This window comes from Pelodiscus sinensis, chromosome 5 (genome assembly GCF_052426305.1).
Source record: "Pelodiscus sinensis isolate ZL-2025 chromosome 5, ASM5242630v1, whole genome shotgun sequence".
Taxonomy (NCBI): Eukaryota; Metazoa; Chordata; order Testudines; family Trionychidae; genus Pelodiscus; species Pelodiscus sinensis.
The window spans coordinates 121,544,347-121,571,947 of record NC_143056.1 but is presented as its reverse complement, the minus strand read 5'-3'; the positions used below and the strand labels follow the sequence as shown (position 1 = coordinate 121,571,947).

The following is a 27,601-nucleotide window of genomic DNA, read 5'->3' as shown; positions in this document are numbered from 1 at the left end:
GTATACTTAGGCTGATCAACATCCTACTCTCATTAGTACCTAGAGCCATGCTGGATGAATGCTCATCCATGGCATATACCATCAACTGCTCCAGAAACAGTGCTCTCCTTTACTTTTATTTTTCAGTTTCTAGCTTTTATAATTGTGAAAAAAAGCTTCCATATGTGAACAGGGCAACTACGGGAACCTGAATCTGCAGGCAGGCAGTTTCAGTGCCCCTGTGCAGCTTGTGGCTCTGTCAAGATTCAGCAGATGCAACAAAGAATAAGGGAGCTGCTGACACAGCCGAAGAATCTGTGTGGGACTACGTCTACACTACGAATTTTCTCAGAAAAAAATATGCTAATGAGGGACTCATTTGCATGAGTTGTGATCTCATTTGCATATTTTCTGAGGATCTGTTTTTGCGCAAAAACCCCTAGCACAAAAACAGATCTGCAGAAAATATGCAAATGAGATTGACTCATGCAAATGTACTCATTAGCATATTTATTTGCCAAGAAAACTAGTAGTGTAGACGTAGCCTGGGAGTCAGGCTTCCTACTCTCTGAAGAAACAGAGTGGGGTGGCAAGAGGCCAACGCACCCAAGAAGAGCAATGTCCAAAGGGAGAAGACTGGTTTTGAAATTCTTCCTTCCTTTCATAACAGGTTTTTAAGAGCAGCACAATGAGAACAAATATGCACCAGATGAAGATGTAGGAGTTGCCCTCCATCCCTTGTGGGAGGCAAAAACAGCCTTTTTACCTGAGCCAAGCCTGTTTTTATATAGGATTCCACTGATATTCCGGCATCGCACAGGGAGTTCACTGTCATACACTGATGGGTCCCAGTTATACTTCGTGCCATTTTTTTCTTGGCCAGGTGTTAAAGGAGTTGGAGGAGACTGAGGACCTTTGGGTTAAGAAAAGAAATTAACAGAGATACATAATAAATTACACGTAATTTAATCTAGACTATATTAACAGCACCTTTCCAGCCAATTAGATTGTTTATGGTGGTTCTAGGAACCCTAGTTATAATATTATGAAACTTACTGGACAGAAAATAAAGGACGCTAAATCATAGAAGTACAAGACTGGAAGAGACTTTAATAGGTTATCCAATCAAATCCTCTGCACTCAAGGTAGGATAACATAACAACTAGACCAGGTGTTTGTCTAATCTGTTCTTAAAATCTTCCAATTCCGAAGATTCCACAACCTACCTTGAAAAATTTTTTCCAGTACTTAAATACCCTAACTGCTATAAAGTTTTTCCTAATGCCCAATCTAAACTTTCCTTTCTGGAATTTAAGACTACTGCTTCTTGTCTTATCTTCAGGGGTTAAAAAGAACAATTTTTTACCCTCTTCCTTGTAGCAACCTTCTACGTACTTTGAAATTGTTATCATGACCCCCCACCACTAGTCTTCTCTTTTCCAGATTAAACAAGCCCAATTTTTTCATCTTCCCTCAGTCATGTTTTCTTTAATAATTTTTGTTGTTCTCCTCTAGACTTTCTTCATAATACCCCAGTTAAGGCCTAATCAGCACAGAGAAGTAGGAGAATTTCTTCATGTGTCTTGTTTAAAACATTCCTACTAATGCATCCTAGAATTATATTTGCTGTTTTTGAACATTTCACTGTTAAGTCCTATTTACTTTGTGAACCACTATGACCTCCAGATCCTTATCTACAATACTCTTTCCTAGGCGGTCATTTCTCATTTTTTGTGTGTACATTAGGAAATGTATCATAACAGTGAGTTCAAACAGGCAGCGAAATAATCTCTAAAGAAAAGGACGAAAACTACCATTATTTCATACATAGTTAATCTGTGGAACTCCTTTCCAGAGGATATTGAGAAGGCCAAGTCACTGACAGGGTTAGAAAAAGAACTTGATAAATTTATGGAGGATAGGTCCACCAATAGCTATTAGCCAGGATGGCAGGGATGGTATCCCTAATCTATGTTTGCCAGACATTGGGAACATGAGACAGGGGATAGATCACTTGATGATTACATGTTCTGTTCATTCCCCCAAACACTTGGCATTGGCCGCTGTTGGAAGACAGGATATGGGCTAAATGAACCATTGATCTGACCCAGCACAACCGTTTTCATGTTCTTACTTGAGTCATTTAAAATTGTACTGGCTCAGGGAGGATGGATGTATTAGGTATTTTCCATAATTGGTTTCTGACTTTCAATGTTAAAGAACTGTTGCTCCACCTTGTGTATAGAAAGGAAATTGCAATGCAGTGCACCCACTTGAATGATAAAAGAAATAATCTTTAGAAGCAAAGAAACAGTACTATCTTAACATTCAATGCATGGGTGGAATCATGACTGTTTGCAAAGGTTAAAATAAAAATGAGTCCAGAACTAGGAGACTGTCTGCACTGCAATCAATCTTGAAATTCTTTTCCAATATCAATAGCTACAATGAAAAATTCATCTGCCTGGATGGAATGCGGAAACAAGTGAACATGAGAATAACAAAGAAAAGGCAAGATTTTACAGCACGGTCACGTGTAACTCAATGGCGTCCGAGTTACGAATAGCTCAAGTTACGGCCAAGTATTTGGTCCGTAACTCGTTCATAACTCGGAGAGAGGCTGTAGTTCCAAATACAGAAATGGGATGTATAGGTCTAACCTCCTAAGTGACAGTTGGAAACCAGAGCAGCATTGTGTGATACCTGGCGTGAGAGGTGCAGAGGGCCCCTTCAGCCCTGTGGTTTCTACAATGCTGCCATCTGTGTGAACCACTATCAGAGTGGCTTTTTCAGTATTCAAGCTGTCCCCAATTTGAAGGGCTGTTCTGCCAGACTTAAAAAAAAAAAAAAAAGTTTCGTTTAACATAATTCAAACATTAGTTATGTTTATGCTTCTCTGACTCTTCTCTCTGGATCCCTACAAGTCTAACCAGTATGACAGTAGCTAGATCAGTGTGTATGCTTTCAAGTCAACCAAATTCTGGCCATGTCCAAGGCTACGCACTTCAGTTCACCAGCGCTACATGGGAGGGATTTAGTCAGCGTGATCTAGCTGTATAACTCAAATTCCTGCATGTTGCAATGAAGAGTCCCCTTCTGCTCTTACCAAAACCTGAGTCTTACTTATCCTGAGATATAAGACAGGGCTCATCAAAGGGCTGAGTTCACCCTAAGCTGCAAGCAGGGGCGGATATAGGGCAGGGCGAACAGGGCAGCTGCCCCGGGCCCCGCGCTTAAAAAAGCCCCACGCATGCGCCATGGCAAAGGGGGGGCCCCGCGGAGTTACGCTGCCCGGGGCCCCGCAAAACAGTCATCTGCCCCTGGCTGCAAGGCTGCACAGCTTCCCATTAAGCCCTGTGCAGGGGCTCAGCGCTGCATCAGGGAGAGATCTCTCTCCCCATGCTTAGAAGCTGCTCAGAGGGGAGACCCTCCACGCTGGCCTCAGCACCAAGCTACCATAGCTAGAGGAAAGGGGCCCTTCTTGTAATCCCCAGCAGGTAGCCACCAAGGTAAACCCGAGCCCCAGACCCACCTTAATCCCCCCATCCCTGATCACCCTTCTGCACCCCAAAGCCCTCATCCCATGCCTGTATTCCCCTTCTGCACCTCAACTCCTAGCCCTGAGCCTGTACCCCCTCCTGTATCTCAAGCCCCTCATTTCCAACCCCATTACAGAGCTTGCACCCCAGCCAGAGACTTTGCACCCCAGACCTCTGCCAAAGCCCTGAGCCCCGTCTCATACTCAGAACCTCTTGGTCCCACTCCCACCACATGAATTTTATTATGTGCACCAATATGAATGTGATTTGTCACATATCACCTCCACATAGGTGCACATACGAAAATTAATTCTGCTCAGTGGTGGGAAAAATATACAGTATTTTCTCTAAAGACCCCCCCAACATTCCAATGGATTAAGAAAAAATAAAATCCTTAACTTACCAGCACATGTCCAGATATAGATGCAGCATTTGCAACAGATGTGGTGAAGACATTGTCTGCAGAGGCACCCACATTGGCTACGGTTACTGTGGTCACTTCTACAACATAAAACAGAAGTGAACTTAATATACTATTGTATCCACACAACTTGACTAAAGCTAAATGGGGAAAAATACAATTTGTTCTCCTGCCCTCTGGTATTATTCCCAATTGCCTCCTCCCTTCCTCAAGAATCAGATCATCCACAGAGGATGTTCCCAGCTCCATTTCTGAAGTTCTCTCTGGAAATTTTTTCTCCCAGAGCAGCGCAGCTGGTGAATATGGGGCACTAGCTGTCTCCAGCAATCCTTCTCCTCTCCTCCAGCTTCTGGCCTGCCCCTCCCCACTCACAGCATCTGGAGGTCATATGGCCCTTCATGCTCCCTAACTCAGCCCCTGTAAGGGTTCCCTCCTGTAACTAAGGGAATCCAAGATAGGTGTTTTATGGCATATAAGTGGTGCTTCCCAAAGCACAAGATCTCTGAGTCTGACACACTTGTAAAGGCGAGCGATAAGGTGGGTGAGACAATATTTTTTATTGGACCAACTTCTGTTAGTGAAAGAGACAAGCTTTCAAGCCAGAAGAGAGCTCTTCTTCCTGCCTAATATCCTGGGACTAACACAGCTACATACAACATTTGTAAAGTAAAAGCTGTTCAGATCACATACAAAATACTTAGTTTGAAGCCTGCTGCCATATTTCCTGGCATATATAAATAAGGATTTTTGTATTCTGGGAATGGAAAGGCATGAAAAACAACTCAGAGGCTACATCTAGACTGGCCCCTTCTTCGGAAGAGGCATGCTAATTTCTAACTTTGGAATAGGGAAATCCGCGGGGGATTTAAATCTCCCCCGCGGGATTTAAATAAACATGGCCGCCGCTTTTTTTCCGGGTTGGGGAAAAGCCGGAAAAGAGCGTCCAGACTGGCGCGATCCTCCGGAATAAAGCCCTTTTCCGGAGGATCTCTTATTCCTACTTGCAAGTAGGAATAAGAGATCCTCCGGAAAAGGGCTTTATTCCGGAGGATCGCGCCAGTCTGGACGCTCTTTTCCGGCTTTTCCCCAACCCGGAAAAAAAGCGGCGGCCATGTTTATTTAAATCCCGCGGGGGAGATTTAAATCCCCCGCGGATTTCCCTATTCCAAAGTTAGAAATTAGCATGCCTCTTCCGAAGAAGGGGCCAGTCTAGATGTAGCCAGAAAGACATACATCAGGATTGACAGTAAGTTACGGGTAACTTTGAACATATTAGATTTTTATCAGTACATGATTTTACTTTTCTCACACACACACAAACTGATGAAAAATATTTTTCATCATATTTGCCTATCTGTAAATTTCAAAGTAAGAAATATGCTGCTTGATAATGAATTTACATCTTAAGAATATTCACTTTATATATTTTGGTGAGTGATGTTCATAATTTCCTTCTTAATAGTTGTAAAGCTTTACTTTTTGAATCTCAGTGTCTATTGTCATTAAACAATTACTGCCTGATCCCTCTTAATTTCCCACAACTATGAAAATTTAAATAAAAACTAAAATAAATATTAAAATAAACATTGATATTAACCACTTAAATTATTAGGGCTGTCAATTAACGCACATTAGCACCTGTGATTAACACAGAGCACAATTGATGCATTAAAAAAATTAACACGTTAATTGCAGGCATTTCCACGGCACTGCCCCTATGGTGTTTCAAAGGGGTAGCTCAATAGGAGCCTGCGATCAGCTGGATTCCCCAGCTAACCCGGGCCTCCAGTCAGCACTGCCCCCTTTGAAACACTGCCCAGGCTCCTGCAGCACTGCCTCTGCCCTTTTGAAATGGCAGGGTGGAGGCATTTCCAAGGGGCAGCACTGCATGGAGCCGGGGTCAGCTGGGGACTACAGCTGAACCCGGGCTCCATGCAGCGCTGTCCCTTTGAAATGCCAGGGCAGCCTTTCAAAGGGACAGCTGCACTGAACCTGGGGTCGGATGGGGACTCCAGCTGATCCCAGGCTTCTGCAGCGCTGCTCCTTTGAAATGTCACCACAGTATTTCAAAGGGGAGTACACAATTAATCTCACGATTAAAAAATTAATCATGATTAATCACTTGAAAACACTATAAATTATTTACAAATGAATTCTATCAAGACTGATTATGGGTTAAAGTCACCTCTTCGGGATGCATGGCATATCTTGTCTCAAATATTCTGCATTTATTTCAGGAGGCTAAACTCCCAATGAGAGATCTTTGTACACTGGATGAGCACAAGGTCAAAGCCAATATCTCATGTGCAGAAAGAAGAATCTTGCTCATTTTACCATACGAGGGGGAAAATAGTGCATAGTATACTTGTGAAGGTAATATTAGCTGACAGGTAGGGTCACCAACCCTGCAGGATTATTCTGGAATGTACAGGTCATGTAATGAACTCTCCAGGAATAAGTCCAACCAAAACTGGCAATCATAGCAAAAGATTGGGACTAGCCAGACAATATTTAGCTCTAACTCTGAATTTGCTAATTATTTGCTGTGTGGTGAGATATTACTTCCCTGCTCTGCCCCACAGCTGTAAAACAAAGATAACTGATTCAGAGGGGTAGCCATGTTGGTCAGTAACTGAAGAAACTTAAAAAACAAGTAGTCCTGCAGCACCTTAGAGACTAAAAACAATTGCAGACGGCATCATGAGCTTTCATGGGCACAACCTACTTCTTCAGATGAATGGAGTTAATAGGTCCAGGTTGCAAATAAATAGCAGAGAAAGAGAGGGGATGGGGAAGGAAAGAGAGGGAAAAAATGGTCAATTACAGTGTCCATGCTAAATGAAGCTGGGAGAGTGGGTACTAAGTATTTATATCTCTGTAAATGTAAGTACCCATGCTTGGCGTTTATGTCATTATGACGTGGAAGGGCCATCTAGTTAAGGTCTTTGTTTAAACCTCTATTGCAGGTATCAAGCTTGTAAATGAAATCAAGTTCTGCTGCCTCTCTTCAGAAGGGCGCTGTGAGCATTCAATGTCTGAACAGGGCTGTCCCGTGCCAAGTAGCACAGTGTCAGGGGATGGGCAGGACACAAGCTGGCGGTGTCTGCCGTGGGGTCAAAAGCATGGACACGCCCCAGGCGGGGGGGGGAGGGGCACACAGCTGACCGCGACTAGCTCCGTGCAGGTGAAACCACCGCGGCACGTGGACACAACAAAGCCCAGATCGGCCGCGCGCCTTCCCGCACAAGCCCCTGGCCTGGCGCGCGCCCGCGGGCGGATCCCCTGCCCAGGCAGCGGCAGGTGCGCCGCGGAGCTCTGTGCGCATGCGCCGCCGCGCTCTGACCTGCGAAGGCGGCGGCGGCCTCGTCCGCGCTCGGCAGGGATTCGGCTCCCATCTCGATGTGTTCGGCATCCGCCGCCATCACGGTCACCGCCGTCACTTGCGCCGCTGCCTCCTCCTCCTCGGGCTCCGCCTCCAAGCCCGCCGCCTCCGCCCGCTGGTGCTCGGATCCTTCCGCGGCCACTGCTGCGGCCACCGCCGCCGCAGCCACCGCCGCCGCCTCGGCCAAGCCCAGCTGCTTCGCCGCCGAGTCCGAGTCCTCCATCCGAGCCCGCCCGAGGCGGCGCTAGCCGGGGGCCGAGAGAGGAGCCGAACCCGACCCGAGTCCTCTCCGATCTCACCCGAGCCCGGCTCTGAGAGCCCCGGGTGGGGCGCGGCGCTGCCCCGGGATCCTCCGAGTTTCCCCGAGTCCTTCCGAAAGCGGCCGAGCGCGAGCCGAACGGTCCCCACGCCCGAGTCGCCGCCGAGCGCGACCGAATGGCCCCGAGTCCCGCCGAGCGCGACTGAGTTCCCCCCCCCCCTCCCGTGTGAGCCGAACGCGGACCGAGCCGGGCACCCGAGGGGAGCCGAACCCCTCCGAGTCCTCGCCGGTCTCCCCGCAGCGTCTCCCGCCCCGCAGCCCCAGGTGGGGGAGGGGGGGTGACCCGCCCCTGCCCGCGGCGGTTGGGGGACTAGAGCCGAACACAGTCGAGCCTGGCCGAGTTCTCCCAGCTCGTCGTCCCCATGGCAGCGCGGAGCCGAGCGCGCTCCGATCTCACCCGAACGCGCCCCGCGGCCGGCGAGCCGAACGGACCGCGGCCGAGCGAGCCCGAAGCGGAACGAACCCGGCCGGACCCCGCCCGAAGAGCTCCGAGGCGGCCCGAAGGCGGCGGGACTGACGGGAACGAGCGGGCTCCTTTCCGCCCTCAGCGCGCGTGAATAAGCGGCAATGGCCGAAGGCGCCCGAAGCCCGAGCGGCGCACGGGATGCCGGGATGCTGGAGGACTGAGGGTGGCGAAGGGAGGGGGAGGACATGGCTGCTGTTAGGAGAGGTGAGCAGAGGCGTTGCCATCGTTACCGCGAGCGCCGTTGCCGATGGGGTGGGGGGGTGAGAGAGGAGCAAGGTGAAGCTGTTGGGGAATTGCCCCGGCCGCGAATGATGGGCCTCCCCCCCCCCTCGCAGTGTTGCCATGGTTACGGCGCCGCGACCGGCAGGGAGATCGGGTAACGAGGCGCCGCGAGCGTTCACACGCCGAGGGAACGCGAAGCGATTCCGGAGTGAGACCGTGGCTGCGGGGGGCGCTGCAGCGCGACTCGCCCTGGCGGGACAGGGAGGCTGGGTGCGGCTTGGCCCTGCTGCGCCCCGGCCTCGCAGCGCGCCCCACACCCGGGCCTCGGAACGGCGGCGGGGCCGGAGCGCAGCGCTTGGGGGGCGCAGGCTCCGGGGGACGGCGGGTGTCTGGGCGAGGGGAGGGGTGTTGTGTGTCTAGCGAGATCGAGGGGGCCGGCGGGTGGGAGCTGGAAGAGGCGGGGGACTAACTGGTGGGGGGACGGAAGAGACGGAGCGACAGGGCAGGGTGCAGCTCTTCCCCTTTCCCCAGTACACACCAGGCAACAGCTGGCTGCAAGGGCACGAGCAGAATTTTCTTGAGAGGGCCCAGGAGGGGCTCCTGTGTGTAAGGAGTCCTCTTCTCCTTATTGCCCTGACCTCTTTCCCCTCCCCAGCCTTGAGAAACCAGGGCCCTCCGGGAGAAACCTGGAGTGGCGGGAATCTCTTCCCCCATCGAGGGAGATCTACACCAATCAAAATATTGTTGTTGTGCCCCGTGCCTGCATAATTCCTGTTTTTTACTTGCTGAACTCAGCTAGACTACTTGGAGCAAGAGCATGCACTGCACTGCTGCACTTCAGTGCTCTCCGAAAGGGAACAGGTTGTCTTTTCCTCCCCTGCTGCTGCCTAGAGCTGTATGTGCAGTGCAACTGCAGGACACAAGCACCTGCAACATCTGTCCTTTAGCTGTTTGCAGCCTCAAACATTTGGGTCGCTCACAACATTTTGACCATTTTGACTTTTTTTCCTAACCAAAAAGTCACTTGAGCCAGAGAAACTGGAGTCTTTTTATTTTAAAGTATTTATTTAGGCAATTTGGATTTCCCCCCACCTTTTTGGAGTAAATACAGGCAGTCCCCGGGTTACGTACAAGATAGGGACTGTAGGTTTGTTCTTAAGTTGAATTTGTATGTAAGTCGGAACTGGTACATATTGTAGGGGAAACTCTAGCCAAACATTTCTCCAGAGCTCAGTTTTATTCTCCCACACCTCACTTCCCTCAGTCCTTTATTCTCTAGCTGAGGTGTCTTCTGAGAAAAGCCGCTCCGCGTCTCCCTGGTCTGTTGGAGGGGGGCGCTAGCTTCGCGTCTCCCTGGTCTGCGGAGGGGAAGCAGCTAGTGCGGGGTTGCCTCACCGCGTTTGTAAGTAGGGATCCGATGTAAGTCGGATCCATGTAACCCGGGGACTGCCTGTATATTAATCAAAACCATCATTTCCCCCCATAGATAGTCTCAGTTATGACTAATAAGCATTTTCCAATAAAAACATTTTAGTTGAAAAATTCCCATCAACTCTAGTTACATCGTCAGTAATTTTCTGCCTAGGGATGTGTTTGGGAGGCTCAGTTGCTGCACTAGAGGTGAATCTACCCTATTAAGCATAACTGAATTGTCAGTATAATGACTAGCTTGTCATGCGTTCTTTGTATGAGTTCTTCTGGCAAGATGCATGACACAGCATGGATATTTTGTTAAATTTGTTCTACATGTTATACTCAATAACAAATAATGAAGTAAAGCATAGGATAGAAATGCTCCATCAGTGAACTAACACTAACTGGGATGAATGCATTATTAACTATCAGTCAGTAAAATTTTGTCCCATACCATTCATTTTGTAATGTCACTGGCAAAACTCTTCTTGACTTCCGAAGTAACATAATTTCTTCTTATAGCATTCTTACTTTTTTTTAAAGTGAGCTGATCAGATTTTCTGTCATTTAAAAAAAAATATTATGAATAAAAGAAGTGTAACAGTAACAGCCTCACAAGTGGCCTTTGTTGAGTAGGATATCCTTTTTTAATAAAATAATATTTTATACTTAAATTAGCACTTTCCTGCTGTGGATGTAAAAGCACTTGTCAAACATTAATGCATGAAGCATCTCAATACCTTTTGAACATCAGTACATTATCTTCGTTTTACATATGTGGAAATAGAAGCACAAAGGATCAGATATTGCTGTGTATCAGTTTAAATCCAGAAGAAGTCTTATCAAACAAATAGAATTCCCCTTGCTTTAGACTGATGTAATGGAGAATAGAGATGTTAAATTGCATTTAATCGACTAGTTGATGGATTTTCCATCAACTAGTCGATAAGGGGGGAAACTGCAGAGCTACAGCAGGGTTAGCTCCTGGGCCCAGGAGCTAATCCCACTGTAGCTCTGCCTTTTAAATGTATTAAGAGCCACCAGGCTTTTAATACATTTAAAAGACTGAAGCACAGTGGGGGAACCACGCATGAGCCGAGACAGCTGATTCCCACCAGGCTCTTAATACGTTTAAAAACCAAAGGTGTGGCATCTGGGACTGGGTATGAGCCGGGAATCAGCCGATTCCCAGCTCACATCTAGTTCCCCGCAATGCCTCTGCCTTCCCTGCCCCCCACAGAGACGGTGCTGGGGGGAACCAGGTTTTAAGCTGGCTCCCCCCCTTGCTGCACCTCTCTGATAGAGGCAGCAAATGGGGGGAGGGGTGACTAGTCGTGTCACTACTCAACTATCAGAGAAGCATAAGCTTATCAGATTGTCAACTAGTTGCTTACCTTCCTAATGGAGAGCAGAATGTGACCCAGAGACAGTAAGTGGCTTATCCAAAGTCACATAAATTGATAGTTTAGCTTGAAATAGAATCCAGGACACCTTGCTCTTCTTCTCATGACATATTTCAGTATTAGCTAAGAGGGACCAGTATTTTAGCAGCTGCTAACAACAGTGCTGCTGCTGGAGTGCTAAGCTGCTGGTAGACAGGGCCTAGGTATTGTGGTGTGCTAAGATCCTTCATCTGCTATTGTACACCTGCTATTCTCTCTCTGTTATAAGTACTTAATTTAAAAAAGCTAAACTTTATTGCAAAGTTAAGCACTCAGAAGTTGGGAAATGCCAGATTTAAGGATGGCCATGCAACCTTAATTCAGCTCCCTTGTGCATATGCATGATGATACAGTATTTAATTACATGATCATATTAGGGATGTAAGTGATAAGTTGACTATCTGAGAAGCATAAGCTTATTGGATAGTGGAGTAGTGACTCGACTAGTCACTGCTCCCTCTCTCCCGTTGCCTCTATCAGAGAGAGGCAGCAAGGGTGGGGAGCAGGAGCCGGTGCTGTGGAGAGCCAGCTTAAGCCGGTTTCCCCCAGCACCATCCGTGCAGGGGAAGCAGAGGCACCGTGGGGAAATGGCGTGAGCAGGACTGAAGCAGTCCCTGCTAGCACTGGTTCAAACTGCTGCTCTTCTGCTTTTGAAATGTACAAGAGTCCTATGGGGCTCTTGTACATTTCAAAAGTAGAAGTGTCACAGGGAGCATTGGCGAGCAGGAGGCTCAAGAAGTCCCCCTCTGGCCCAGTGCTCCCTGTGGCCGCTTCAGCCTTTGAAATATACACAAGCTTTGTGGGGCTCTTGTACATTTCAAAGGCTGAAGCGGCTGCAGTGGGAACATGGAGGAGCAGGGGATTACTTGAGTCCCCCACTCGCTCCATACACCCTGCAGCGTTTCTGCTTTTGAAAAGTAGCGAGAGCCCTGTAGGGGCTGAGGCGTGGCTCCCACTCATCAACTACTCACTTAGCTGATTGATCAAAATTTAAAATCCCTAGGTTATATACTATTTTTTATTACAGTACAGCTATCACTTCCCAGGCCATGCTCAGTCATTCTGCAGGGATGGTGCATCTGCAGTCCAGTCATACATAGGAGCTGCCAAGAGCTGGAGCTTATGCAATACAAAGAAAAATCAGTGGATAATTTAGTAGGCAGCTTCTAAGAAGTCTCAGCTAACAATATGTGAACTGATATTTTTCACTGACTCATAACTTGGTACTACTTGGGGTTTGGGGTTTTTCCCCACAGAACACTGTTGACTGGGGGAATGGCAGCAAAGGGAAGCTCTGTCCCTGTGTTCACTTGCAGGCTGTACCCCATCACTACCACTGGCCAAGAAACACGACCAATGGGAGCAGTGGAGGTGGTGTCCGCACGGGTATGGTGGTGTAGAGCAGTGGTCTCCAACGTGGTGCCGGCAGGCGCCATGGCGCCTGGCAGGCAATTTCTGTGTGCCCTCTGAGTGATCGGGGCCGGCCCTGGGTGCGCAGCACATGGGCGGACTCACCCCTAGGTGTGCAGTGCATGGGCTGTGCCGGCCCCGGGTGCGCAGCGTATGGGCGTCTCTGCCCCTGGGCACATGGCACAGGAGCGGCGCCGGCCCCAGGCGCACAGCGTATGGGCGTCTCTGCCCCTGGGCACATGGCACAGGAGCGGCGCCGGCCCCTGGGCGTGCAGCACATAGGCACTGCTGGCTCCTGGGCGTGTAGCACAGGAGCGGCGCCGACGCCGGGCATGCAGCGCATGGGCTATTCTGGTCCCGGGCACGCGGCGTATGGTCAGCCCCACCCCGGGCATGCAACACAGGAGCGGCGCCAGCGCTGGCCCTGGGAGTGCGGCGTATGGATGGCCTCGTCCCCGAGCCCGGGCACAGCCCCGCCCCCCGGTACCCAGCGCAGGAGTGGCCCCGCCCCCGGGTGCCCAGCAGCCCCAAAAGGTTGGGGACCACTGGTGTAGAGCCACCTGTGCACCTTTGGAAGCTGTCTCAGATCTCGTACTGCCACTCCCTTCCTGCTTCTATACCCTATCTCTCACTCAAGACATACCCCACTTATTGCCAGCCTGCTCCTGCACCCTATGTCCTGCCCAGGCTAGGGATGTTATAGCAAATGCATGTTAAAATGCATTTAATATTGTAAATGTAACAGTTGAAATTTACAATGTTTATAGGTCGGGAGTCAAGGGACTCCAGCTCCCTCCTGCCACTCTCCTGCCCCCTAGCCAGGGGGGAAGGGGGGAGAGAGGACATGGCTCCATGGGAGGTCCATTGGGGTTCTGTTTGTGGCCTGCAAAATATTTTGTTTATGATTGTCCATGTGCAGGGTTGCCAGATTTTGCTGTGTTCCATCTGCGTAGTTTTTCCTTTTGGTATTACTAAGGTGACATGCATGTAAAGCAAGGGCATGTGAAGCGAGGTGAATGCTGATTTCATATAACATTGAGAGCCTTGCGCTCCTGCATCCAATCAAAGCACTGCTACGACTGAGTCAGCACATCCTGCACATTCTAGGCTTAGAATCATAGAACACTAGAACAGGAAGGGACCTGGAGAGATCATCAAGTCCAGTCCACTGCCCTCACAGAAAGACCAAACACGGTCTAGACTGGGGTGGGGCATCTTTCGGTTGGGGATCACTGACCCACAGAAAAATCAGTTGAGGACCACACACAAAAAAACCTTATTAACGTGGCACCCAACTGAGAAGGAGAAACACATGCTCCTCATTCCCCTTGCATAACAGAATCTAGTGGGGTCCAGCCTTATCGATTTTGTGTCCTCCAGCACTGTGCGGGGGGTAGTGGAGGGATTGGAGTGCCAGCACAGGCGCCCCAATGCGGGGGGGAGGGGTGCTGAGCCTCGGGGGTTGGATCGAGGCAAGCTGGGAGCTGCATCCAGCCCCTGGGCCTGAGGTTCCCCACCCCTGTCTAGATCATTCCTGATAGATGACTGTTTAACCTGCTCTTAAATATCTTCAGTGATGAAGATTCCACAGCCCCTTCTTGGCAATTTATTCCAGTGTTTAACCACACTGGGTATGTCTACACTACCCTCCTAGTTCGAACTAGGAGGGTAATGTATGCATACCGCACTTGCTAATGAAGCCCGGGATTTGAATTTCCCGGGCTTCATTAGCATAAGCGGGGAGCCGCCATTTTTAAATCCCCGCTGCTTCGAACCCCGTGCAGCGCGGCTACACGGGGCTCGAACTAGGTAGTTCGGACTAGGGTGCCTATTCCGAACTACCGGTACACCTCGTTTCACGAGGAGTAACGGTAGTTCGGAATAGGAACCTAGTCCGAACTACCTAGTTCGAGCCCCGTGTAGCCGCGCTGCACGGGGTTCGAAGCAGCGGGGATTTAAAAATGGCGGCTCCCCGCTTATGCTAATGAAGCCCGGGAAATTCAAATCCCGGGCTTCATTAGCAAGTGCGGTATGCATACATTATCCCGCTAGTTCGAACTAGCGGGGTAGTGTAGACATACTCACAGACAGTTAGGAAGTTTTTCCTAATGTCCAACCTAAACCTCCCTTGCTGCAGTTTAAGCCCATTCCTTCTTGTCCGATCATCAGAGGCCAAGGAGAACAATTCCCCCCCCCCCCCATGTGACACCTGTTTAGATACCTGAAAAACACTATCATATCCCCTCTCAGTCTGCTCTTTTCCAACCTAAACAAGCCCATTTCCTTTAGCCTTGCCTAATAGGTCATGTTTTCTAGACCTTTAGTCATTTTTGTTGCTCTTCTCTGGACCTTCTCCAATTTCTCCACTTCTTTCTTGAAATATGATACCCAGAACTAGACACAGTACTCCAACTGAGGCCTAATCAGCGCAGAGTAGAGCAGAAGAATGATTTCTTGTGTATGCTCACAACTCTCCTGTTAATGCATCCCAGAATCATGTTTGCTTTTTTTGCAATAGTGTCACACTGTTGACTCATACGGTACGTCTAAACTACATGGCTCTGTTGACGGAGCCATGTAGATTTGTTTGTTCGGTAAAGGGAAATGAAGCCGCTATTTAAATAATCACGGCTTCATTTAAATTTAAATGGCTGCCCCACTCTGCCGATCAGCTGTTTGTTGGCAGATCGGGGCAGTCTGGACGCTCCCCTGCCGACATGAAAGCCTTTTATCGACCTCCCCGGTAAACCTCATCCTACGAGGCATAAAGGGGAGGTCGATAAAGGGCTTTCAGGTTGGCGCGGGAGCGTCCAGATTAGCACGCTGAGCCGACAAACAGCTGATCAGCTGTTTGTCGGCTCAGCGTGGCAGCCATTTAAATTTAAATGAAGCCGCGATTATTTAAATCACAGTTTCATTTCCCTTTGCCGATCAGCCTAATCTACATGGCTCCATCAATGAAGCCATGTAGTTTAGACACACCCATAGAGTATGTCTAGACTACCTGCCTCTGCCAGCAGAGGCATGTAAATTAGACTACCTGGCATAGTCAATGAAGCGGAGATTTAAATATCCCCTGCTTCATTAATATAAAAATGGCCACCGCGTTGTGCCGGCTCAGCTGATCGTCGGCACAACGCGGTAGTCAAGATGTGGGTTGGTCGGCAAGGAAAGCTTTTGCTGACTGATCCTGTAAACCTCGTTTCAGGAGGCATAAGGGATCAGTGGGCAAAGGCTTTCCTTGCTGACTGATCTGTGTCTTGACTGCCGCGTTGTGCCGATGATCAGCTGAGCCGGCACAGTGCGGCGGCCATTTTTATTTTAATGAAGCGGGGGATATTTAAATTCCCTGCTTCATTGACTATGTCAGGTAGTCTAATTTACATGCCTCTGCCAGACTACATGCTAAACTACATAGTCTAGACATACCTATATTTAGCTAGTGGACCATTATGACCCATAGATCCCTTTCTGCAGTACTCCTTCCTAGACAGTGGCTTCCCATTCTATAGGGCTATGTCTACACTGCGCATTGTTGCGCAGGAAGATATGCAAATCTTATCGCTGTGCTTCATTTGCATACCTAATGAGCCGCCATTTTGTGGAAGGGGTTTTTGCACAAGAAGGAGCTGTCTACACTGCTTCTTCTTGTGCACAAAACCCCTCTTGTGCAGGAGCTGTTCTTCCTGCAAATAAGCAGCAGAAAGACTCCTGCTCAAGAGGGGTTTGTGTGCAAGAAGGAGCAGTATAGACAGCTCCTTCTTGCACAAAAGCCTCTGCAGCAAAATGGCGGCTCATTTGCATATCTCCTTGCGCAACAATGCGCAGTGTAGACGTAGCCTATGTGTGAAACAGATAGTTCCTTCCTACGTGGAGTACTTTGCATTTGTCTCAGACCATTTCTCCAGTTTGTCCAGATTATTTTGAATTATGACCCTATCGTCCAAAGCACTTGCAATCCCTTCCAGCTTGATATCATCTGCAAACTTAATAAGCATACTCTCTATGCCATCATCTAAATCATTGTTGAAGATATTGAACAGAACTGATCTCAAAACAGAAACCTGCGGAACCCCACTTGTTATGCCCTTCCAGCATGACTATGAACTGTTCAGAACTACTCTCTGAGAATGGTTATCCAGCCATTTATGCACTCACCTTATAGTAGCCCCATCTAAGTTGTATATGCCTAGTTTATTGATAAGAGGGTCATGCAAGACCATATAAAATGCTTTATTAAAGTCTAGATATACCACATCCACTGCTTCTGCCTTATCCACAAGACTTGTTAACCTATCAAAGAAAGCTGATTGGTTTGATATGATTTGTTCTTTACAAATCAATGCTGGCTGTTACCTATTACCTTATTATCTTCCAGATGTTTGCAGATGATTTCCTTAATTACCTGCTCCTTTATCTTTCCTGGCACAGAAGTTAAACTGACTGGCTTGTAGTTTCCTGGGTTGTTCTTATTTCCTTTTTTATAGATGGGCACTATATTTGCCCTTTTCCAGTCTTCTGGAATCTCTCATGACTTCCATGATTTTTCAAAGATGATAGCTAAAGGCTCAGATACTTCCTCTATCATCTCCTTGGCTACGTCTACATTGGCCCCTTTTCCGGAAGGGGCATGGTAATTTTTGAAATCGCAATAGGGAAATGCGCGGGGGATTTAAATATCCCCCGCGGCATTTAAATAAAAATGTCCGCCGCTTTTTTCCGGCTTTTAGAAAAGCCGGAAAAGAGCGTCTACACTGGCCCCGATCCTCTGGAAAAAGTGCCCTTTTCCGGAGGATCTTATTCCTACTTCAAAGCGCCCTTATTCCTACTTCAAAAGCGCCCTTTTCCGGAGGATCTTATTCCTACTTCAAAGCGCCCTTATTCCTACTTCAAAAGCGCCCTTTTCCGGAGGATCTTATTCCTACTTCAAAGTAGGAATAAGATCCTCCGGAAAAGGGCTTTTTTTCCGGAGGATCGGGGCCAGTGTAGACGCTCTTTTCCGGCTTTTCTAAAAGCCGGAAAAAAGCGGCGGACATTTTTATTTAAATGCCGCGGGGGATATTTAAATCCCCCGCGCATTTCCCTATTGCGATTTCAAAAATTACCATGCCCCTTCCGGAAAAGGGGCCAATGTAGACGAGCCCCTTGAGTATGCTAGGATGCATTTCCTCAAGCCCTGGTGACTTACAGATATCTAACTTTTCCAAGTAATTTTTAACTTGTTCTTATTTTATCTTCTAAACCTACCCTATTTTTCACTAGCGTTTACAATGTTAAGCATCCCTTCCTTATCAGACTTCTTGGTGAAGACTGAAACGAAGTCATTAAGTACCTCTGCCATTTCTAAGTTTCCTGTTATTGTTTCTCCCTCTTCACTGAACAATGGGCCTACTTTGTCCTTGGTTTTCCTCTTGTTTCTAATATATTTATAGAATGTTGTCTTGTTACCCTAAATGTCTCTAGCTGGACTGAGCTCATTTTATTCCTTTGCCTTTCTGATCTTGCCCCTGCATACCTGTGTTGTTTGCTTATATTCATCCTTTGTCATTTGACCAAGTTTCCACTTTTTATATGACTCCTTTTTGATTTTTCGATCATGCAAGATCTCCTGGTTAAGCCAAGGTGGTCTCCTGCCATACTTTCTATCTTTCCTATGCAGCAGAATAGTTTGCTTTTGGGCCCTTAATAATGTCCCTTTGAAAACTGCCAACTCTCTACAGTTGTTTTTCCTCTTAGTCTTGCTTCTCATGGGACATTACCTACCAGCTCTCTGAATTTACTAAAATCCGCCTTCCTGAAATCCATTGTCTCTATTTTGCTATTCTCCCTACTACCATTCCTTAGAACAAGGGTGGGTAATAATTTTTGACCAGGGGTCACTTCAGAAATTTTCTAAGTGGCCCTGGGTTGCCCCAGAAGGGGTGGGGCCTCAGGCGGAAGGGGCAGGGCCAGGATACTTCCGTGCTTCCCCACCCACAGACTCTGATTGGTCTGGGGGTACGGGAGCACGCAAAGTCTTTGCACCCCCCTCCGAGAGAACTGCCAGCTGCTAGGGTGGGAGAAGAGTTTGTGCACTTCCGCCCACCCCCAGACCCTGATTGACTTGGGGGTAGGGAAAGCAGCAGGGCTCTGTGGACCAGATCAACTTGCTTGGTGGGCCAGATCCAGCCCGCAGAGGCCCTTTTGTCCACCCCTGCCTTAGAATCATGAACTCTATGATTTCATGATCACTTTCACCCAAGCTGCCTTCCACTTTCACATTTTCAACCAGTTCCTCCCTATTTGTTAATCAGATCTAGAACAGCTTCCCCTCTAGTAATTTTTCTCAATCTTATGTAGAGTTGCCAGTGTCCAGTTTTGAACTTGATAGTCCGGTATTTGAGCTTTCTGTCTGGGAAACAAGTTGATAAAATACCAGACATATAAATGCCCGGTATTTTCTAATTAAGTAAGTTTTATTATTATCATGAGTATCAGTACGTAGTTGCGTACTGCCTGGCTGGTAGACGCGCTCACTCTGCATGAGCATGTCTACCAGCCAGGCAGCACGCAACTACACAGTAGAGGAGGGAGCGGGGCCAGGGTGGGATGGAATCTCCAGGGCCAGACTCTCCCGTGCGCCCCACCGGGACCGTGCGCAGGACGGGCAGCACCCTGGGATCTGCATGCACCCAGGCTGGTTCCCTCCCCACTTCTCCCTGGTCAGGCTCACTCCCCCCGACCCCCTCCTAGCCAACCCTGCTTCCTGTTGGCTGGTTCCCCTCCCCCTCCCCCCCAGTGTCCCCCGGTCAGCCCCGCTCCCCCCAACCCCCTCCTGGCCAGCCCTGCTCCCCTCCCGGCCAATCCCCCCCTCCCCAATCTGAGTTCAAGTATGTCTGGTATTTTTTTCAAACCATCTGGTAACCCTAACCTTCTGAAATAAAATAACTGTCTCCAATGCAGTCCAAGAACTTATTGGATAATCTGTGCCCCACTGTGTTAGTTTCCCAAGCACAGTTAGCAAAATTATCCTATCCATGAGACTGTGTTGGTTATAACAATTTAGTGGCTTGCTGAGATGAATATGGGCCATTCAGGAAGCCCATTCACTGGCCTAGGTTGCCCATCACTTGTATGGATACACAGACTAATAATTAGTATATACAGTAATTCCTCATTTGACACTATAGATATGTTTCAGAAAATGATCGTGTTAAGTGAAAACATGTTATGCGGGGTCAATTTTCCCATTGAAAATAATGGAAAAGATGGGGGTTGCGTTTCAAGCGGTGGTGTCTGTTGGGACCGGGACATAAGGTTGGGGGAGAAAGGGGACTGAGTTACAGCAAGGAGGGGAGGTGTTTGGCTCTGGGAAAGGCAAGGGGAGGAGAGGGGAGGGAGGATTGGGTTGGGAGTATGCTCCTGTGACGGGTGTGCCGGGACCTGCACTGCATCCGGCGAGGGGGGGTCGCCGGGGAACAGCGCAGCGAGCAACGAACCCTCCGCCACTTTGCAGGGAGACGAGGGAAGCCCTACGCAGCCGCCAGCGATGGGCCGGCTTGCAAGTGGGGGCAGAGGAGAGGGGGAAGGCATCCGGCGAGGGGGAGTCAGCGTGGAACAGCACGGCAAGCGGCGAACCCTCCGCCGCTTTGCAAAGAGGCAGGGGAAGCCCCGCACAGCTGCCGGCAACGGGCCGACTGGGGAAATCGTGTTATTCTGGGGACGGCCGTGTAATTCGAAAAACGTTCCCTAAAAAATAAATCATGCTATTGCGAAAATGTGTTAAGCAGGCACATGTTAAATGAGGAATTACTGTATACTAGAAGATTTACCGGGCATTGCTCGGGTCCTTAACTCACATGTTTTATTTTTCATCATTTAAATCATTGTTCTGGGGTGGAGTTGAGGATGAGGGGTTCAGGATGCAGGCTACCCTGCGGAGAGAGGACAACCCCAGCCCTCTCTCACGACAGCAGCTTGCAGCCAAGTGAGAAGCACCTGTCCATGGCCTTTGCAGCTGCAGTGGGCACAGCTGGGGGAGGGGTGCATGTCCTATAGCTGGGGAACAGACAGACACGAACAGACAAACTCAGTGAAATATATAGTAGATTGCTGTCCCTTTCTCCACCCCGCCCCTTGCTGGCCAATGGGGTTATAGCCATCCCAGTCCCCATCTCTGGCCCCTTGCCCCCCTGTGGTCATTCTACAGTATAAGTCTCTCGTACCAGACCTCCTCTCTTTCCATTTTATGAAAAACAGTTGAATTCCAGGAACAGCCCATTGTCCCGGCATAAGGAAACCCTTACTTTGCTTTAAGTTATGATGGGAGGAAGCTGCATACCGAAAGGAGGAGTTCTTGAACAAACTGACTCAGACAGATGCACATTTCTAAAATGTATAGTAAGATAGTGCTTAAGTTTTCAAAGAGATGTGCAGACCAGAGAAGGTATGTTCTTTCCATGAAGATTTCACAAAATGACTTTTGAGTTAATGTATCCTAAAACAAGTTATTTTTAAAATCTGAAATGGTTGACGTGGAAAAATACTAGTCCCCCTCCACATGGACTGGGAGGAAGTCAGTATGCCAATCTCTTTAGCCTTCCAAATAAGTTTCAGTCATTTATGCATTTTGCAACATTTTTGGTAGCAAATATTTAGGTTGATTTTTCTCCTAATTATTCCTTACTTTCTCTCTGAGGGCAGGAAGAACTTCATCAGTTGTATCCTTTTGGACAATCCATTCCTTGCACTTGGAGATGACCTGCAAGATCACTGGTAGTAGATTGATTTCTTCTTGTCTAATAAGTTTGTACAATGTTTGTATTAGTATAGTTTTCACCGGTATCCTTTTTTGTGTGGTATCAACCATCAACACCACTCACTTGAGCTATTATTAGTAAGTGATAGCTTCTCAAGATTTGTCTTCACGGTTGAGTTAATTCTGGCTCTTACCCATACGCGAATGAAGCTCTCCGGCATGAATATACTTATGTTTCAGCTTGGGCTAGCTGGCTGGTTTGTCACCATAGGCTGATGGTCAGGTGCTGCTTTCACTCATATTGGTAACCCACCCAATTTGCAATCAGGACACCAGCAAAACTAGTCAAATGGCAATAGTCTAACTCCTCCAACTCCTTCCCAGAATTCCATTTCCTCTATCTGTTGAAAAGTACAGACAAGTTCTGGGAAAGAATCATAGAGTGGCTCAACTTAAAGCAGTGCTAAGAGCCATGGGACATGCCCTCAGAAGTCTTAGCAACACATGAATCAGGGTGGACCTAGCAACTCAGGTGTGGTTTTGCAGTGTGGTTGCTCACATCCAGGATAGGTTAAGCCAGAGGTTGCTCACCTAAATGAAGACATATCCTAAGTCAGTGATGTGTAGAAGAGTAATGGAAAGAGTTGAAACAAAAAACAATCACCAGATCCATGGTCTTTAGGGATGTATATGGGAGATCAGAGGAGAAGGAGGGAGCAACTGGTTGGTCTATACCACCAATCTAAAAACTTAGATTTGTAGACTACTTCATGTGAAATCCATGCAATACATACCCCTGAGACTTGACGTTACATAGCTTACAGGAGGCCCTAGAAGAGTACTGTAGCATATTCTCTCTGCCGTCTCGGGTTCATTCCTGAGGTTCCACCCTTCTGCCTTTCCCAAGGTACCCTCTTCAGAAGAGAGAGACAGGCACATTCTTCAAAGCCCTTTGATACTGGAATTTCTCCAGCATTTTTGCTTCACCTTCCTTCAGCCAGACAAACAGGAAAACCAAGTTCTGCCTTATTAAAATTGACATGCTTGGGAACAGGACTACGCCCATGACTTCCAGATTTTCTCATCCAAAATTGGGTGGGCACTAACGCTAAAATAATTTGTATGTAAATTTAATGTGATCTTAAAACTTGGGGACAATAGAAATAATTGGCCACTAAAAATCCATGCCAAATTCTCTCTTGGTTAAAATGGGTGCAGCTCCATGACAGCAGAGATTTTGGCTCTTGTATTTTACTAAAGGAAGTGTCCCTCCCATGCCGCAAAAAAATAAGGCATTGTCAGCACACATTTGACTCCTGTGGTTTTTTCCCTTTAAAAATGCATAATAAACAAATGAAAGAGACTACAAAGGAAATACATGGCTGCTAGCTAGAAGACTCTTTCCCTAACATACAAACTCGTGTAATATTTATTCAACTGAAAAACTGGTGATAAGAGATTCAAGATCCTGAATTACCTTGTGCAAGTCACTCAGCTTATGCATGAGTTCTTCAGCTGTAAAATTAGGAATAATAGGGCTTGCTTGGGGGTTGTGAGGATAAATACCCTAAAGATTATGGCACACAGATGATATGCTAATGAGGGCCACCTTAATACCTAATCTAGCTAAAGTAAGCATTAGAACAGGCAAGAAACCAGCACTCTATTGTCCTAAATTAACAGTATTTGGAATCTCAACTGAATTTAGCTACAGTATTTCCAATACACCAACCACCATGATATCTTAAGTGCCATTATAAACATATATGTACATGGATTGTTATGGAAAATAAAGCCCAGTAGCATTTTGAGATTAATATGCTGTGACTGATAAAATAGAGCTGGACTGTGTTACTGTTACAGACCCTTAATAATATACTCGTCAGCTGTCATCTGTTCCCTTACAGATCCTGTTCTATTTAAATGGATTTTATTACATCTTTTATTTCTTGGCAACTCTTCTAATGATTATTTATAAAAGTAAGTTACTTTATACATATTCTAAACACAAAACTCAGATGTGTGCATGTTATATTGTGATTACTTGATGTACTTAGTGGTTTTTGGTTTGTTTATACTTTGTTATTCAACAGGTCAAGTTTACAGTTATCCGGATAATTACTTAGCTCTTGATCTTGTACTGCTGTTCATTATGGCCATTCTAGAAGCAATCCGATTATACTTAGGTATGTTGATCTTCGCTATTGTTGTGCACTTGAAGATGGAATGTTTGCCTCAGTCTTCACACATTAATCATGTTATGAATGTGTGTGTCAAAACTTGCTGATTTAGCAGTTTGACTTATTTATAGACTCATTTTAAACATGTATGTTGTTAAGCACTAACTGACTGGTTGATCTGTATGGCCAGAAGGGCAAATAATAGTTTTATACCACTAAAAAGGGACAGATTCACAAGAACTGCTGAAAATGTAACAAGAGTGTGGCTCTGCTGGTTATAAGTATGTATGTTGTACGAGATAATGAAGCACAAAACATTAAGGCCCAGATTCTACTGAAGTGCTTTTACACTGCTCCAGCAGCAGATCAAGTGGCTGGTAATAGCCCCGAAGGAATACCCTGTGCAGAAGATTTCCTTGAGCAGCTATAAGGCAAATAGTGTAGCTGAAGTCACCATACTTACTGCGATGTATTGTTTGTGGTAAGGTCGGCGGGGGCTGCTCTCCTATCTATGCCAGCCACTCTGCTCATCCTGGTGGAATATGGGTGTCAACGGGAGAGCACTTGGAGGTTGATTTATGTAGGAGTTGATATTGATTTTCCACGTCTCTAAGCAACAGTAGTTATTCCAGCATCAGTCTGTAAAGCAGACCAAATCTTAGTGTACTGGCAGATTGTCTTTTATCCAAACTATCATCCTGGTCAGTGTTGGAATGTCAGTGTTGAAACTGTGTTCATCTGATTTCGGATTTATTCTTCTGCTTACAGACAGTGGCCTCAATTCATGAAAGCCCTTATGCATGTGCTTGACTTCAAGCATGTACTTAAATCCTATAGACAAACTTCAACGAGTCGTTAAGCACGTGATTAAGTACCCTTACTGAACAGGGCTGCTCTCCTGAATTGGAGCCCAAGATTTTGTCACTGTAAACAATCAAAGATTCATTTAACCGTTTGTTTCCTCAAGGTACAAAGGGTAACCTGACAGAAGAAGAGGTTCCACTAGGAGTCAGTCTTGTGATTTCTATTGGCTGCATAATGCTGTCTGTTTACTTCCTGGTGTGGGAGACCTACGTACTGAAAGCAGATGTCATTATTAATGCTATTCTTCTCTGTACATATGGTCTTGAGGGAATACTACAGATCATAGCCATTGCTGCATTTGTCAGCTAAACTTCACGGACAACATGCATCTTTAAAGTGTGTTCCTTGTAAAAATACACTTTCTCCAGTGTAAAATACTAGGGAAACTTATCCTTATATTATAAGGTTTCATTTAGCTCTACTCTGTTACCTATGAATAACCAGCTAAAATGTTCTGTACAGTAGCTCTGTTCCACTATCTAGTACAGTAGTTAATTTAGTGGCAGTGGCCCTGTTTCGGGAAACCACTTAAGTACATGCTCCGCTTTAAATACGAGTAATTCCATTGACATAATGGGAGTGCTTCTGTGCTTAAAGTTAAACACATAGCCAAGTGTATTCCTGCATTGGGTCCATGTGCTGATCTGCTGTGCCTAAAGATGTACATGTGTATTTAATCAAAATTCTGAAACAGATATTGGTATCCAAACCAAAACACACATAAACCAGCCTATTTCTCTAGCTGCTTGTAGGAGCAGTGATTTTAATGGAATTGCACTGGCATAAAACTGGAGTAATGCAGAAGTTACTCAGGCCCTATTTACATTCAAAGAAAATACTATGAGCTCAGTTCTGCCCTATTATGTACAAGGTTGAATTAAAGGGAAGAATTTTGCCCTGTTGTCCTTATTTTGATCTCACTTGTGCCTTTTACACCCATATAGCTCCACTGACTTCAGGGGGGTTATTCTGATTGATACCGGTGTGTGAGAGAGCAGAACCAGATCTCCTGTATGTGCAAGGGAGCTGAGTTACAACTGTTATTAGAACTACAGGTCCATCCTCTGCTCATTTCCACTAAGGCTACGTCTCAGCTTTGGTAGTGTAAAGGATGGGGCTTTAAAATGGCCAGGAATGTTACAACCCCTTTCTACTATCTGAACAGTGTTGGGTGGCCTTTTTATTAAATCTTGATTTGTCCTTTTGAAAGATCAGACTTCATGTTGTGTAAGGTTTTTACAGTCTCTACGTGATGTATCTGTTTTTATAACTTTCCTTTCCTGTTCTGTTAACTCACTATTTTCAAATCTGTTTGACTAAATGCAAGCTACGATTTTTAGATGACCATGGGTTTTGTAACAGTATAATCATTGGGCTTTTGTACATGATTATAAATTTTCATATTCATATGTTTTATTTTTGTATCAATTTTTTAAAATAAAGAATTCATTACACCCTAATGCTGTTTGCAAGTGCAAAATATTTTGGATCAGATTCTGTGGTATGACTCAGCTGCAGAGAACACACAAGTCAGGAGAGGTAGACAGAGAGTGTAACAAGGACTCCTTTGATTTTGCTGCTGCTATGTGCAGGCCAGTTCTCAGGATGCTCTCCCAAATATACAGATCTGTTAATTTACACCAGGCTGCAGGGGACTGAAAATGCAGCCAGAGACTGGCGCTGCCTAAGTAGCAGCTCAGACTTTCCCAAGCTGTGGTGGCAGCAGGGGGTCAGCACAGTAAGAGTCTCTGTGCAGCAGTATGCCATCATGAGGTAGTTAACATCTGCATCAGAACTATTTTATACCTACAGTATAACTAACATCAAAATCTGCATTTCTCAAGGCAAATCTGGGATGAAATCCCGGCCCTGTTAAAGCCAATGGCAAAAATTCCCATTGATTTCAGTAGGGACAGGATTTCACCGCAAAGTCAATGTGAGAACTATAGAGTGGATCCAAAGTATCAGCAAGTAAACTGAACAGCTGAATGCTTGCTTTCTTAATCTGCATAAGTCAGATGTTAATCCTTTTGTTCTAAATTTGCCTGGCATAATGGAATGTGCCCTGTCATACATTTTCTATTAATAAAATTAAATGCACAACCTATCATGCTGCTTCACCCATCCTAAGCATGAAGCATACCATGTATATTTGCACCTTGTTTTACTGTGTGTGTGCAAATAAATGTCTGCTCATTTCCTGGTATTTATGTATTACCTGTCTTATGCAAAGGTAAAAATAAAGGCTTTAACAGAAGCCAAAAGAAAAATGATGTAAACAAAACCCACTTACTTGATTGCCCATATTAGAGCATTCAGCAATAGCACACCTTATGGTTCACTCTTGAGTATGTACATAGCTTTTAGGGATGTTAAAATGTGTTTAATTATGTAAGCGTGTAACTGCTGTATCAGAGGCAACACCACAGGGGGGCCTGTGTGTAACCATGCATGTTAACCAATGAGTCCAGGCTCATCGGTTAACTATGTAAACGGTTATACTTTCACATCCATAATAGCGTCCATCTTTTATTTACCTCTAGTGATCTGAAAGGGTAGCTGCAAACAGAGCACATTATACGAGTCCAGATAGAAATAAAAAACCCATAGATAAATGTCTAGCTTCATTAGTAATTTAAATACCTTTGTTACCTTAAGTCCCACAATTAATGCCTGAAGTCATGTGCCCTCTGGTGCTGATAAAGTACCTGTCTGCTGGGGTTTGCAATCTTTTCCACCATAAATGGAGATGGGCTCAGCTAAACCTGTACAATGTTCTGTGATACAGTGTCGCCTATATGCATTACTCTCTGTACAGACTGTCAGTAGTTTTGAAATTCTCTCTCAAAAGAACTGGACTACAACTTAGGCTTTGTTAGTGTGTCCTTACCCAGGTATAGTTAAGCTGAAGCAATTCCCTTTGTAGACACTGGTACTTTGGCTAGAGTGATATTTCTGGCTTTATTTAAACTTGTTTCTAACGTACTTTAGAGATGTAAGATCCCTGTTAAAAAGTTAACCTTTAAAATGGAATGTTTAATCGGTTAACAGTAATCCTGTGGTGAGGGGCTGCACCAGCCAGGCTGGGCCGAGCTGCATTGTGTGGTGGGTGGGGAACTGTGATGGGTAGGCAAGGACAGAGCAGCCCCTGCAGCACGGTTGGCCAGGCCCATCGTGCTCCGCCACTGGCTACTCCAGCCCAGCTGGGCCCATTGCGCCATGGGCAG

At 46.5% G+C, this 27,601-nt stretch overlaps 2 protein-coding genes across 8 annotated transcripts in view; one reads left to right on the top strand and one right to left on the bottom strand.

Annotated features, from left to right (window-relative positions):
* Window positions 1-7,544, bottom strand: part of DEAF1 (DEAF1 transcription factor) — a 44,378-nt gene extending 36,834 nt beyond the window's left edge. For all 5 annotated transcript variants that reach the window (XR_012903684.2, XR_012903683.2, XM_075928248.2 and 2 more), the window contains exons 1-4: window positions 7,283-7,544; window positions 3,922-4,019; window positions 2,683-2,812; window positions 746-892 (exon numbers count right to left, since the gene is read on the bottom strand). Coding sequence is in view for 3 of the 5 variants with exons in the window: in XM_075928248.2 (XP_075784363.1) it covers window positions 746-892; window positions 2,683-2,812; window positions 3,922-4,019; window positions 7,283-7,544 (637 nt within the window). In the remaining 2 variants the exon portion in view is untranslated. The remainder of the gene's footprint in view (window positions 1-745; window positions 893-2,682; window positions 2,813-3,921; window positions 4,020-7,282) is intronic.
* A 640-nt stretch (window positions 7,545-8,184) lies between these two features.
* On the top strand, window positions 8,185-25,834 carry TMEM80 (transmembrane protein 80). 3 transcript variants are annotated; one of them, XM_075928254.2, is made up of 5 exons: window positions 8,210-8,310; window positions 21,276-21,292; window positions 23,217-23,310; window positions 23,424-23,516; window positions 24,478-25,834. In XM_075928254.2, the coding sequence occupies exons 1-5, from the start codon at window positions 8,292-8,294 to the stop codon at window positions 24,681-24,683; spliced, it is 429 nt and encodes a 142-aa protein (XP_075784369.1). In that variant the 5' UTR covers window positions 8,210-8,291; the 3' UTR covers window positions 24,684-25,834. The 3 variants fall into 3 exon arrangements, with proteins under 3 accessions (XP_089634821.1, XP_075784369.1, XP_075784368.1); XM_075928253.2 differs by lacking the exon at window positions 8,210-8,310 and adding an exon at window positions 8,317-8,482; XM_089778695.1 differs by lacking the exon at window positions 21,276-21,292 and having other exon boundaries at window positions 8,185-8,310; window positions 23,238-23,310.
* The last annotated feature ends 1,767 nt before the right edge of the window (window positions 25,835-27,601 follow it).

Excerpts from the sequence above, each read along its gene's own strand:
- TMEM80 (XM_075928253.2), top strand. The coding sequence starts at position 8,449 with ATGGTTACGGCGCCGCGACCGGCAGGGAGATCGG. Across the intron at positions 23,311-23,423 it reads TCTAATGATTATTTATAAAA|GTCAAGTTTACAGTTATCCG; the intron begins GTAAGTTACTTT and ends GTTATTCAACAG. Across the intron at positions 23,517-24,477 it reads AGCAATCCGATTATACTTAG|GTACAAAGGGTAACCTGACA; the intron begins GTATGTTGATCT and ends TGTTTCCTCAAG.